This window comes from Lucilia sericata, unplaced genomic scaffold (assembly GCF_015586225.1).
Source record: "Lucilia sericata isolate MDLA Ls3-8-SP2 unplaced genomic scaffold, ASM1558622v1 Contig001577F_arrow, whole genome shotgun sequence".
Classification (NCBI taxonomy): domain Eukaryota; kingdom Metazoa; phylum Arthropoda; class Insecta; order Diptera; family Calliphoridae; genus Lucilia; species Lucilia sericata.
In genome coordinates, this window is record NW_023995497.1 from 1 (window position 1) to 12,079 (window position 12,079).

A 12,079-nucleotide genomic window follows, 5' to 3' on the forward strand; every position below is an offset into this window, starting at 1 on the left:
TCAACACTTCTACATAATCCTGATTTGTCTTTGCGAAATATTGAAGATTTTTATAGATTTTGGCATTCGCAAAAGGTTCACCGATACAAAATAGTTATTGGCATTGCTGCTTACGGTCGTTCTTGGAAAATGAACAAAAACTCGAATAGCAATGGTGTGCCCCCAGTTTACTTTACCGATGGTCCTGCTGCCGCTGGTCCTCATACATATACTCCCGGTTTTCTATCATATCCTGAGATATGTGAAAAAATACGTGATTCTAAGTTAAAAAAGTAACTGTTCTCAAAGTAAAATCTGTTTACGCTTTTCGTCCAGCCAATAAAAGTAAAGGTAATTTTGGTATTTGGATTAGTTACGAGAACTTTAAGACGGCTGGAGTGAAGGCAGATTTTATTCGACATCATAATTTAGGTGGTATGGGCTTAATCGATTTGAGTTTAGATGATATACATGGTGAGTGAAGAGGTGAAAAATTTACCATTAGATATAGATTGACTAGAACATTATCTTAAAAAACTGTAAAATTAAATAAATTATTGTTTTTAATATAGTTTTCGTATTTACCATGTGTTTAATTGAATAAATCCCATATTTATCTATAAAATATTTAGGGTCTTATTCATAAAGATTTATCAAAAGTTTATAGCTCAAATTTTGTATGAACATTTGATAAAATTTTATGAATAAGACCCATAGTCTTTCTGCTCATTATTTGATTTCAGAGGGTCGCTTTGTATAGATAGTAGGAGATTATGGAATAGACAAAGTTAGTGTAAACTTGGAAATAGTTAAACAATTAAGAAAGGTGATTCAAAAGAACCCGTCAAGATATGATATTGGAAAATTCTTGTAAAATATGGTTCCGTAATACAATAGTTTATAGCATTATAGGAACAAATGATCTCCGCATGGCCCTGGAACAAAATGTTCACTTGGTAGTATATATATATATATATATATATACATACATTATACATACATATATAAATCATTCAGTAAAATTTTTGTCCTGGATCAGACCACAACTGGTCACTTTGCGGTATAAAATTCGACACGGATAAGTTTTAAATATATGTACATAAATCACTATATTTGGCCATATCTCCATATAAGATCCCCTTCCGTATCACTTAAAAGCACATATTTCCTTGATGAAAGAAGCTAACGAGATAAAATTCAGATCAAGCTAAATGAAATTTCATTCAGTGAAATATTTCCAAGATCAGTTCACAATTGGTCATAGTTCACATATACTTTCGAAAAACACTTAAAAGCAAATATTTCATTGTTCCAAAAAACTATCTGGATAAAATTGACATGGATATGTTTTGAGTATATATATGATTCACTATGTGCAATTTTTCTGGATCGGTCCATAATTGGTCATATCTCCCACATAAGGTCCACTTTCGAAAATCACTATAAAGCAGATCAGTCCACAATTGGTTATAAAGACCACCTTCGAAAATCACTTAAAAGCACATACATATTTCATTGATAAAATAAGCTACCGGGATAAAATTCGACTTGAATAATAAATCACCTTTTCCGGATCAGTCCATAATTTGTCATAGCTCCCATATAAGGTCTACTTCCGAAAAACACTTAAAAACATGATGAATAAAGCTATTAGGATAAAATTCGACTTGAATAATAAATAATTTTTTCGGATCGGTCCATTATTGGTCATTGCTCCCAAATAAGGTCTTCAACGTCTTTTCTGTTATATTAATACCGAAATTTTGTAATACTGGTTATAGGCTTTCTCGATTGAATGTTCCTTTTACGAACCATCGGTATATGGTAAATTTATCTTAGCTGTTAATGCCTGGATATGGATGAATATGGGCTCATATGTTCTAAATTCTACATTTTTCGATTCTGTTAACCCTTCATTATTAAAAACAAATTACAAAAGTGATCTTTAAATACTTATTTTCATAAAAATGTATATTTAATGTATCTCAACATCGGAAATGTATCACCATTACAAAGACCATGAAAGTCATCGAGACTCACATCATATAAAGCAATACCACCCAAATGGCGACGTTTAACATAAGCTGCCTTAATGGCCACTATTCTGGGATCATCATAACTAACCCACATGCCGTATTCACCATTCTCATCGGCCGGACGAAAAGCATATGTGACAAAATCCTTATGAGGATCTAAGACATTAAGTAATGGAGCATGAGGACCGCTTTTATTGACATTAAGCATATTTGGCAGCATAGGGCAAATTTCGGGCCAAGTTAAGACACCGGGAAGTTTTGTTATATAACCAGCTGAAGCAGGACCATTAGTAGCTAACACTTTGGGAAAACCATTTGTCTTAGAATCGGTAGTCATTTTCCAAGCACGACCATAAGCAGCAATACCGACATTTATCTTATTATGGGATATACGCTGGGCCAGCCAATAGTTAACCTGATAGTCAACACTGTGCTGAACATTACGAGTACCCTGTAGAGGTACAGAATATAAGGGAGCTGTATAGGTGGCCTCAGAGGGTGTTAACTCGGGTGTGGTAAAATCAAAAGTTTGTAAATTAATGAAATCCAAATGGGGTATTAAAGCTGAAGCATTAAAAAAATCTGTAAAGAAAAAATAAAATTAGGGTTATGTTATAGATAGAATGCAGTAACTTACGAGAAGCATTTACATTTGGCAGCACGGTCAAGCTTAACATTAGATCATGTGGCTTTAAAGCGTTTCTAAGGTTCTGTACCAACATTGAGAATTGAGTTTTATGATCATCTACTTTAGTTTCGGTTTCATTAAATTTCTTTATAAATAATTTCTTTAATGACTTCCAGGGGGCATCAATTATTACTTTACCATAATAATTATTACGCGGAAACTGATATGCCAAATCGAGACCATCAAATTTATAACTGCGCAACAAATACAAAACAGATTCTATAAACGACTTCTGTGTATCAGAACCAGCTTCTAATAGCTCCATATATTTATTATTCAAATCAAGACCAATATCTTTATCTCCACCCAAACTGAGTAGAAATTTAATGTGCGGGTACTTTTCCTTTAAAGCGGTAACTTCCGTAAAGTGACGCCCTTCGATATCACGTTGTGTATTGAGGCTGGTCATTTGCAAAGTTTGTGCATTGATACCGGCATAACCGTAAACGACATGAGTACAAAATTCTAGTGATTTCTCTAAATCCTCTAAAGTAAATTGGGCAAAACCTGATATATAAAAAACTATTTAGTTTTTTTCAATATTTGTTAGTTAAAATTTAAGAAATACCTTGTCTATCCTGACTGACAGCATCGTAGTAACAAATAATATTTTGTTGTACCGCCAGCGTTATATGTCCCAATAGTAGTGTTATATATAATATTAAATAAAATTTCATTTTATATTTCTATACAGAAATGTGTTTCTTGTCTTGGACTTTAAAAATTATACTGATTTGTTTGTTTTTATTTGTTTATAAAATGTGCTCTTAAGTTTGAAATCAAAACTTATCAGTTTCAGTTGTTTGCCTTTAGAACGATTAATTATTTTCTGAGTTGATCATTATCTCATTTGTCGCTAATTATTATAAAGAGAAATTTTTGGTAATGCTGATTAATCTCGCTCAAACAATGCCTTAGTACGTGACTTATAAACGATAATATTCTAGACTTGATTGCTGAACGATAATTTTTACTGTCAAGGTTTACAGTTAAAATTGGGTCGAAGTTGCCTGGGAGATTCGGGAGTGGGAGGTCTAACTATTGGAATAGGTATTAGGCTATATTCGGTCGGTACTTCGACATCTGCTCTTCCTATTGTCACAAAACTGTGACTACTAATACAAAATATGATATACATAATTTGGATATTGTAAAGCGTTATCAAATATATTATCCTGGACCGGATATCGGTCCAGTTCGAAGCTAACAAGCAAAGTTCAGACCACAATCTTTATGTATGGAAGAAATTAACGAGTTCAATCAACAACAAGTAAGAAAGTATAGTCGGGCGTGGCCTACCATATGATACCCTACACCAGTTATGAATATTAAATGTGATTTATTTTTCATAATAAAGCATTTATCTTCAATATTCCCTTGTTCCGATACATTTAAGCAATTTATGTATGAAAAACTAATTTTCTGAAAGAGGCTTTATATGGGGGCTAGGGGCAAATATGGACCAAGCCCGATAAAATTTTGTGAATATATTTATATTTACATAATATTTTATTGTGCTAAATTTCATCTTTGTGTTTATAAGTTAATTTGGGACATTCAAGTACTTTTCTGAAGGGGACTTTGTATGGGAGCTTCTGTAAAACATAGTTGTGCCGCATTTTATCGATATGTCTGTATATTTATCATAATTATGAGCTCAAAAGCCCTTTTCGGGGGGTTCTGTTCTATGGGGGCTAGGTGAATGGACCGATTTTAACCATTTTCAATAGGCATCGTCCTTGGGTCAAATAAAACGTGCGTGCCAAATTTCATCCAATAATCTTGCAAATTGCGACCTGTACCTTGCGCACAAAGTTTACATGGACAGCCAGCCAGACGGACGGACGGACGGACATAGCTTAATCGACTCAGAAAACGATTCTAAGCCGATTGGTATACTTTAAGGTGGGTCTAGGACGAATATTTTTGTATGTTACAAACATCAGCACAAATCCAATATACCCTCCCCACTAAAGTGGTGTAGGGTATAATAAATTAGAAGTTGTTGATTTCGAGAAGGCCTTTAACCGTTTAAATCATCAGAGAATTTGTGATAGATTTATCGTATGCTGAAGATATCGCGTTGATTTCCTCAAGACAGAACTATATGCAAAGTAAAATAAAGACAATCGCTGAAAAGTATCAAATAAGACCAAATCCATGATGCTTAATGCAAGGTTATTTCGGAAGTCAACAACTTTAATTACTTTGGCTGCCAAATAATGACTCACAATGGTGCAAGGATCTCTGACTGAAAAGTTATTACGTTTCTTTCCTTTTCCTGTCAAATTTTCTGAAAAGGACTTGGTACTAGGCTAACTTACACGTTACTAGGACCGACTAGGATCTCTGAATGAAAAGTTATTACGCTTCTTTGCCTCTCCGGTAAAATTTTCTGAAAAGAACTAGGCTAACGATACAGGTTTGTAACATACACGTTACAGGTTTGAGTTGGATTATACATTTTATGTCGATAGATGGACTCTGTGACCATGAAGTTCAGATTCGATGGATAAACTGGAAATGCTCAAAGTAAAATTGTATATTATTTTAAAGTTTATTAATTAAAAATTTATATTTTTTTTTTAACTTTTACAACTTATACTTAATAGCCCTTAAAATAGGAAACTGATCACCAGTACACTGACCACGAAAATCATTCAGAGTTAAATCAAATAAAGCCACACCGCCCAAACCCTTGGACATAACATAAGCTGCTTTAGTAGCTGCTACCTCAGGATCATCATAACTAACCCAAGTACCATGTTCACCATTCTCATCGGCAGCACGGAAGGCATAAGTACCATGTTTTTTAGTGGGATCGGCAAAACGGCGCAGAGAATACTGAGCTTTGGGTTGTAATTTTAAACAAATCTCTGGCCAGCTTAAAAGGCCAGATACTTTAGTTTGCGGGCCGGCCTCAGCAGCACCATCAGTTGAGGGTATGATAGGATAACCTTCCGATTTAGAATCCAAAGTCATTTTCCAGGCACGACCATAAGTAGCAATACCTACATTGATTTTAGTCTTGGGGAATCGTTGGGAAGTCCAATGCTCAACTTGATAATCAACATTGTAGTGAGACAAACGGTTGCCCTCTAAAGTGGGAGCATACAATGGTGCCGTATAGTCTGCCTCATAAGGATTACGTTCGGGAGTGGTGAAATCAAAGGCAGCCAGATTAACGAAGTCTACTTGATTAATTAAGGCGGGAACATTAAAATACCCTGTTGATAAGAGACATTTATTAGAAGTTAAGAAATACAAGTAATTTTCTTTATTTAAACTTACATGATGAATTGACATTTGGCAAAACGGTTAAACTCAATAACAAATCATTTTCAGCAAATGAGGTCTTAAGCTTTTTCACCAATTCAGTTAATTGCTGCTTATGTTCATCGGCCTGTTTATCGACTACAAAGTCACCGGTAAATAGTTTCTTGGTAGATTTCCAAGCCATGCCCAAAGAAGAGTGAACCTTGCGTGCTTTGTTTTGTGGCAATTGGAATGCCAAATCTAAGCCATCAAAGTTTAAACTACGCACCAAATACTTAGCAGAATCAATGAAATTTTGTTGTTTTTCTTGGTCGCCCTCCAACAGTTGTATGTACTTCTCAGAACCCCCCAGATCTTTGTCACCACCAACACTTAATAAAAATTTAACATACGGATACTTTTCCTTTAAATCGGTAACCTTAAGGAAATGTCTGCTCTTAACATCACGGTCATTATTTAGGGAAGCCAAACGGAAAGTTTCTGGATTAAGACCCACATAACCATACACCAAATGAGTGCAAAAATTTAAAGCTGTTTCTAAATCGTTAAGAGAGAATTTGGCTTAACCTAAGAGAAAATCAAATTAAAACTTATTAACTCATAAAAATTAAAATCAATTAGTGGTATTTCCATTTGTTTACCTTCTCTTCCCACACCGTTAGCATCGTAGAAACATACGGTGTATGGCCCCAAAGCATTTGCCAAATGACACAATATTAGTGTCAAACTTAAATTAAAAAATAATTTCATTGCGTCAATTTCCCAAATGTTGTTCTTCTCACTTGGTTTGAATGAAAACTAAATCGTTTTGAATCTCTTTCCGAAAGTTTTGTAGTCAATTAGCAAAATGTCTTATCAGTTTTTTTTTGGCTACAGGTCACACATATGAAATATATGTAGTAATTATCTGATTAATACTTAGCCAGTTAAAAGCTAAATATTTTTAGAAATAAGGCAGAGCTTTTGGAGAGTTAAGTTTTAAAGATATCTCTTTTTTGAACTTATTTTACAAATATTATGTAGATGTAGATATGTGGTTAAAATAGCACGCACGTTCACACTTGGCAAATATTTGACGGAAAAACTAAAATGTAGTACTCGGGACTCAGTTAGTTAGTTTGAAAGGAGGATGTATATTAGAGTGTCCCGAGGAACAGCCTTTTTAAGAATTTCATGTAGGAATACCTCTCAATCGATGCGTATTAATGTACTGAACACCAGAAAAATAAAATATATTTGTTTTCGAATGGTCCTTAGTTCCCTACCAGCTATTGAAAATCCTGACCTCAGTATAATTTGTGAAAAATAAAGTATTTTCGATTATTTTGAAATGGGTCTCAAAAATTTCATAATTTTGAGCTGATTACGAGAAAACAAATTTTAAAATTTTTGTAGAGTATTTTTGACCCATTAAATGATTTTGAGTTGGCTTTCGCTTGTAATTGAAATAGGTGTCAAAATTGCCGTACTTTTTAGAGAATTATTAATTCTCTAATTATTTTTAGATTATTTTGAAATTTATATACCCCTCATAATACACTAATAGTCGTTTTGCAAACTAGGAATAGTGTAACAAAAATTTTAATTATTTTTGCCGCCATAAGCTCAAAATTATGGAATTTTTGAAACCCATTTCGAAAAGATTGCAGAAAATATTTTTTGAGCATATTGTACTGAGATCAAGATTTTCAATCGCTGGTAGGGAACTTTTTTTGTTTTATTTTTCTCGTATTTATTACATTAATACGCATCGTTTGAGAGGTATTCCTTCAAAAAAAGTTGTCCACGGGACATCCTTGACTCCCATAGTGTCTCTTTTTCCCGGAGGGGGTTCGATTCCCACCACCTCCGGCCTAACAGACTAGAACAGTAACAACTAGCCCTCCGAAGGCCACACTAGACTTACATATACTTAATATGATATATACCTTACCAACGTCTTTAATAAGTTTTTACCACATTAGAGTCATTAATGACGCTCCTGCACTACTATGATAAGAAAATGGTACGCTTGCCACGACTCTGAAAGTTAGTTTGTGTTAGTTAGTTAGTTAGTTAGTTAGTTATTAGTTAGTTAGTTAGTTAGTTAGTTAGTTAGTTCGTTTAGTTAGTTAGGTTAGTTAGTTCGTTAGTTAGTTAGTTTTAGGTTAGTAGTTAGTTAGTTAGTTTAGTTTCGAGTAAGTTAGTTAGTTAGTTAGTTAGTTAGTTAGTACGTTAGTTAGTTAGTTAGTTAGTTAGTAGTTAGTTAGTTAGTTAGTAGTTAGTTAGTTAGTTAGTTAGTTAGTTAGTTAGTTAGTTAGTTAGTAAGTTAGTTAGTTAGTTAGTTAGTTAGTTAGTTAGTTAGTTAGTTAGTTAGTTAGTTAGTTAGTTAGTTCGTTAGTTAGTAGTTAGTTAGTAGTTAGTTAGTTAGTTAGTTAGTTAGTTAGTAGTTAGTAGTTAGTAGTTAGTTAGTTAGTTAGTTAGTTAGTTAGTTAGTTAGTAGTTAGTTAGTTAGTTAGTTAGTTAGTTAGTTAGTTAGTTAGTTAGTTAGTTAGTAGTTAGTTAGTTAGTTAGTTAGTAGTTAGTTAGTTAGTAGTTAGTTAGTTAGTTAGTAAGTTAGTTAGTTAGTTAGTAGTTAGTTAGTTAGTTAGTTAGTTAGTTAGTTAGTTAGTTAGTTAGTTAGTTAGTTAGTTAGTTAGTTAGTAGTTAGTTAGTTAGTTAGTTAGTTAGTTAGTTAGTTAGTTAGTTAGTTAGTTAGTTAGTTAGTTAGTTAGTTAGTTAGTTAGTTAGTTAGTTAGTAGTTAGTTAGTTAGTTAGTTAGTTAGTTAGTTAGTTAGTTAGTTAGTTAGTTAGTTAGTTAGTTAGTTAGTTAGTTAGTTAGTTAGTTAGTTAGTTAGTTAGTTAGTTAGTTAGTTAGTTAGTTAGTTAGTAGTTAGTTAGTTAGTTAGTTAGTTAGTTAGTTAGTTAGTTAGTTAGTTAGTTAGTTAGTTAGTTAGTTAGTTAGTTAGTTAGTTAGTTAGTTAGTTAGTTAGTTAGTTAGTTTGTTAGCTCTATCTGTAATATATCACTCTTTATTGGGTTTAGGAATTGTACCCAGCATAACCTTGCATGGAAAAGTAATGAGTTAAAAGCTCTGTAAAATGTTCCTTCCAGCCAATGGCAAAACTGAACACAATTACCAGGCTACTTAAAAGTAATGCATACGGTATATAGAAGTCATTGAAAAGTAAATTCTGGTATAAGTACAAATCATTAGCAAGTTTCCGCTGCGATAATATTGCTAAAGTTTTCTTCATACTTGGCGAATTTCAGACTATTGGAACTACGGAATTTTTTTCTAAATTCTGTTACACATACTGAACCTTGCTGACTTGATAAACTTAAAAAAGAGCAAAAAATAAAAGCTTGTAAATATCATTACAAAAACAATTTTATTAGTAAGGTTTTGTTAACAAATTATTAACAAGTTTTTGTTAAGTATAAAAACTTTTCTTAGTTAATTCCAAGAAATTATATTTAATTCTTATTAAAAAATTATTTGTTCATAAATTATATTACAATTTTTTTCATAATTTTTAACGAAAGCTTTAAGCTTTAGATTTTGGCTCACATTTTACGTGATATATATTTTAATATGAGTTAATTATAAAAAATATTTAGTTAATAACAAAAAAACATCTACAACAATCTATATTTCATGGCTCTTAACATGGGGAATTTATCACCCGTACACTGGCCATTAAAATCATCCAGACTCAAATCGAACAAGGCCACACCGCCTAAACCGCGAGTCTTAACATAGGCTGCCTTTGTAGAAGCAGTATCAGGATCTTCATAACTGACCCAAATGCCATGTTCACCATTCTCATCGGCAGGACGGAAGGCATAAGTACCGTATTTCTTGGTAGGATCAGCAACACGGCGCAAAGGAGCATCAGCGCCAGATTTACCAACATTAGTGGGGTTAGGTAATTTCAAGCAAACCTCAGCCCAGTCCAAAAGGCCACCTTGTAGAGTTTGTGGTCCGGGATCAGCAGCACCATTGGTGTCCGACACAATAGGGAAACCATTAGCATTAGAATCTGATGTCATTTTCCAAGCTCGACCATAGCTAGCAACGCCAACATTGATTTTATTATGAGGGAAACGTTGAGAAATCCAATGATCAACTTGGAAATCAACATTGTAATGAGGCTGGCGATTACCCTCTAAAGGTATGGGATAAAGAGGAGCGGTATAGTCAGCTTCCTCGGGATTGCGTGTGGGTGTAGTAAAATCGAAAGCAGCCAAATTAACAAAGTCTAAGTGGCTTTCCAAAGCAGCAGCATTGAAGTACCCTAAAAGAAAGATTTTATCATTATATTAAAAGTATTAAATATTAAAAATTTTGAATACTTACATGTAGAATTAACGTTTGGTAAAACGGTTAAAGAGATCATGAGATTATTTGGACTAAATATAGATTTTAAAGTGCCCACAAAATTGGTAAACTGCTCTTTATGTTCATCGGCCTTCTCATCGACAACAAAGTCACCAGTAAAAAGTTTCTTAAAAGATTTCCAAGCACTACCGGCTCCAGAGTGTACCTTACGAGGTTTATTGCGTGGCAATTGGAAGGCTAAGTCCAAACCATCAAAATTATAACTACGCAATAGTTCACGAGCTGATTCAGCGAAAGCCCTGTGCTTCTCGGCGCCGCCCTCCAATAGTTGTACATATTTGTCAGGATTTTCGAAATCTTTATCGCCTCCAACACTCAACAAGAATTTAATATGAGGGAATTTCTCTTTCATATCAGTTATAGTAGCAAAGTGACGTCTCTGCAGGTCACGTTGGGTATTTAAACTTTTTAAATGGAAATTCTCGGAATTAATACCAGCATAACCGTAGATTAAATGGGTGCAAAATTGTAAAGCAATATCAAAGTCTGCCGTTGAAAACTTAGCCAAACCTGAAAATGTACATTTAGTCATTAATCACTGACTTTTGAAAGAGTTATATTTATATTTATTTACCATCTCTGTCCACACTGGATGCATCATAAAAGCAAACCATATTGGGGCCAGCAGCCAGTGTCAGCTGACACACGGCCAGTGCCAAAAGCAAACTTAAACAAAATTTCATTGTCTTCTAATCTGACTCACTCACTGTGTATTGCGTTCAATTGTAGATCACGTTGTGAATTCATTCACGGTTTAACTAAAACTGAATTAAATATTGTGATTGTAAGTCAACGATGTCTAGTTTATATGAGAACTTATCAGTATTTTATATATTAAAATTCTGTGTTTTGATTTCTATGAGGTCAAACGTTTGTTAAAATGGGCTAAGAGGGGGTTTGAAAGGGGATTTTCTATGAGAATACAAAAGATTTGTTGTGGTTTATGTGTGTAGACAATTGAAATGGATTTAAATAAATAAACAAACAAATTCACACTTTGGGAGAATTTTAATTGTAAGCTGAGCTTTTTGCGACAATTAAACTCAGAGAGCAAAAGCTTCATTCGCACGAATGACACTCACACATAAATGTAAATCACCAAACACGTTCAATAATTCAAATATCTGTATTATCGATCATTTTTGGATGCAATAAAAACATGTTTATCAATTGATTTTATCCAAAGAATACTAAACAAAATATATATTAGAAATATAAACAAAAACAAATTGTTTATTAATTATTGCTAATTAAATATTGTAATTGTCAAAACGCGCGGACTCATAAAATTATAAATATTCAAACAAAGAACATTTACGACGAAAAAATTTTGTTACGGAAATCTGCAAGGCATTTTATCACAGCAAAGCTATAGTCTAGTCATAGTCTAGTCATAGTCTAGTCATAGTCTAGTCATAGTCTAGTCATAGTCTAGTCATAGTCTAGTCATAGTCTAGTCATAGTCTAGTCATAGTCTAGTCATAGTCTAGTCATAGTCTAGTCATAGTCTAGTCATAGTCTAGTCATAGTCTAGTCATAGTCTAGTCATAGTCTAGTCATAGTCTAGTCATAGTCTAGTCATAGTCTAGTCATAGTCTAGTCATAGTCTAGTCATAGTCTAGTCATAGTCTAGTCATAGTCTAGTCATAGTCTAGTCATAGTCTAGTCATAGTCTAGTCA

General features: G+C 33.4%; 4 protein-coding genes across 4 annotated transcripts; 1 reads left to right on the top strand and 3 right to left on the bottom strand.

Moving 5' to 3' along the window:
* Nucleotides 1–15: 15 nt before the first annotated feature.
* LOC119611989 (chitinase-like protein Idgf4) lies at nucleotides 16–512 on the top strand (the record flags this gene model as incomplete). The annotated part of the gene is given in 2 exon segments (XM_037967695.1): nucleotides 16–265; nucleotides 268–512. Coding segments are annotated over 2 exon segments (495 nt in total), but the record flags the coding sequence as incomplete, so codon positions are not given.
* Nucleotides 513–1,929: 1,417 nt separating this feature from the next.
* LOC119611999 (chitinase-like protein Idgf3) lies at nucleotides 1,930–3,419 on the bottom strand. The gene is made up of 3 exons (XM_037967704.1): nucleotides 3,272–3,419; nucleotides 2,653–3,210; nucleotides 1,930–2,597 (listed from the first exon to the last, which is right to left on the bottom strand). Exons 1-3 carry the CDS (start codon nucleotides 3,378–3,380, stop codon nucleotides 1,939–1,941), a joined length of 1,326 nt encoding a protein of 441 aa, XP_037823632.1. The 5' UTR covers nucleotides 3,381–3,419; the 3' UTR covers nucleotides 1,930–1,938.
* A 1,823-nt stretch (nucleotides 3,420–5,242) lies between these two features.
* Nucleotides 5,243–6,855, bottom strand: LOC119611997 (chitinase-like protein Idgf3). Its single transcript, XM_037967702.1, has 3 exons — nucleotides 6,621–6,855; nucleotides 5,995–6,546; nucleotides 5,243–5,930 (listed from the first exon to the last, which is right to left on the bottom strand). The coding sequence occupies exons 2-3, from the start codon at nucleotides 6,161–6,163 to the stop codon at nucleotides 5,296–5,298; spliced, it is 804 nt and encodes a 267-aa protein (XP_037823630.1). The 5' UTR covers nucleotides 6,164–6,546; nucleotides 6,621–6,855; the 3' UTR covers nucleotides 5,243–5,295.
* A 2,672-nt stretch (nucleotides 6,856–9,527) lies between these two features.
* On the bottom strand, nucleotides 9,528–11,201 carry LOC119611994 (chitinase-like protein Idgf3). Its single transcript, XM_037967700.1, has 3 exons — nucleotides 10,974–11,201; nucleotides 10,358–10,909; nucleotides 9,528–10,295 (listed from the first exon to the last, which is right to left on the bottom strand). Exons 1-3 carry the CDS (start codon nucleotides 11,080–11,082, stop codon nucleotides 9,637–9,639), a joined length of 1,320 nt encoding a protein of 439 aa, XP_037823628.1. The 5' UTR covers nucleotides 11,083–11,201; the 3' UTR covers nucleotides 9,528–9,636.
* Nucleotides 11,202–12,079: the final 878 nt, after the last annotated feature.

Coding starts and splice junctions, on each gene's coding strand:
- LOC119611999 (XM_037967704.1), bottom strand. CDS start 3,380: ATGAAATTTTATTTAATATTATATATAACACTACTATTGGGACATATA. Junction 3,211..3,271: donor TGTCAGTCAGGATAGACAAG/GTATTTCTTAAA, acceptor TTTATATATCAG/GTTTTGCCCAATTTACTTTA. Junction 2,598..2,652: donor GCCAAATGTAAATGCTTCTC/GTAAGTTACTGC, acceptor TTTTCTTTACAG/ATTTTTTTAATGCTTCAGCT.
- LOC119611997 (XM_037967702.1), bottom strand. CDS start 6,163: ATGGCTTGGAAATCTACCAAGAAACTATTTACCGGTGACTTTGTAGTC. Junction 5,931..5,994: donor GCCAAATGTCAATTCATCAT/GTAAGTTTAAAT, acceptor TCTTATCAACAG/GGTATTTTAATGTTCCCGCC.
- LOC119611994 (XM_037967700.1), bottom strand. CDS start 11,082: ATGAAATTTTGTTTAAGTTTGCTTTTGGCACTGGCCGTGTGTCAGCTG. Junction 10,910..10,973: donor ATCCAGTGTGGACAGAGATG/GTAAATAAATAT, acceptor GTACATTTTCAG/GTTTGGCTAAGTTTTCAACG. Junction 10,296..10,357: donor ACCAAACGTTAATTCTACAT/GTAAGTATTCAA, acceptor TCTTTCTTTTAG/GGTACTTCAATGCTGCTGCT.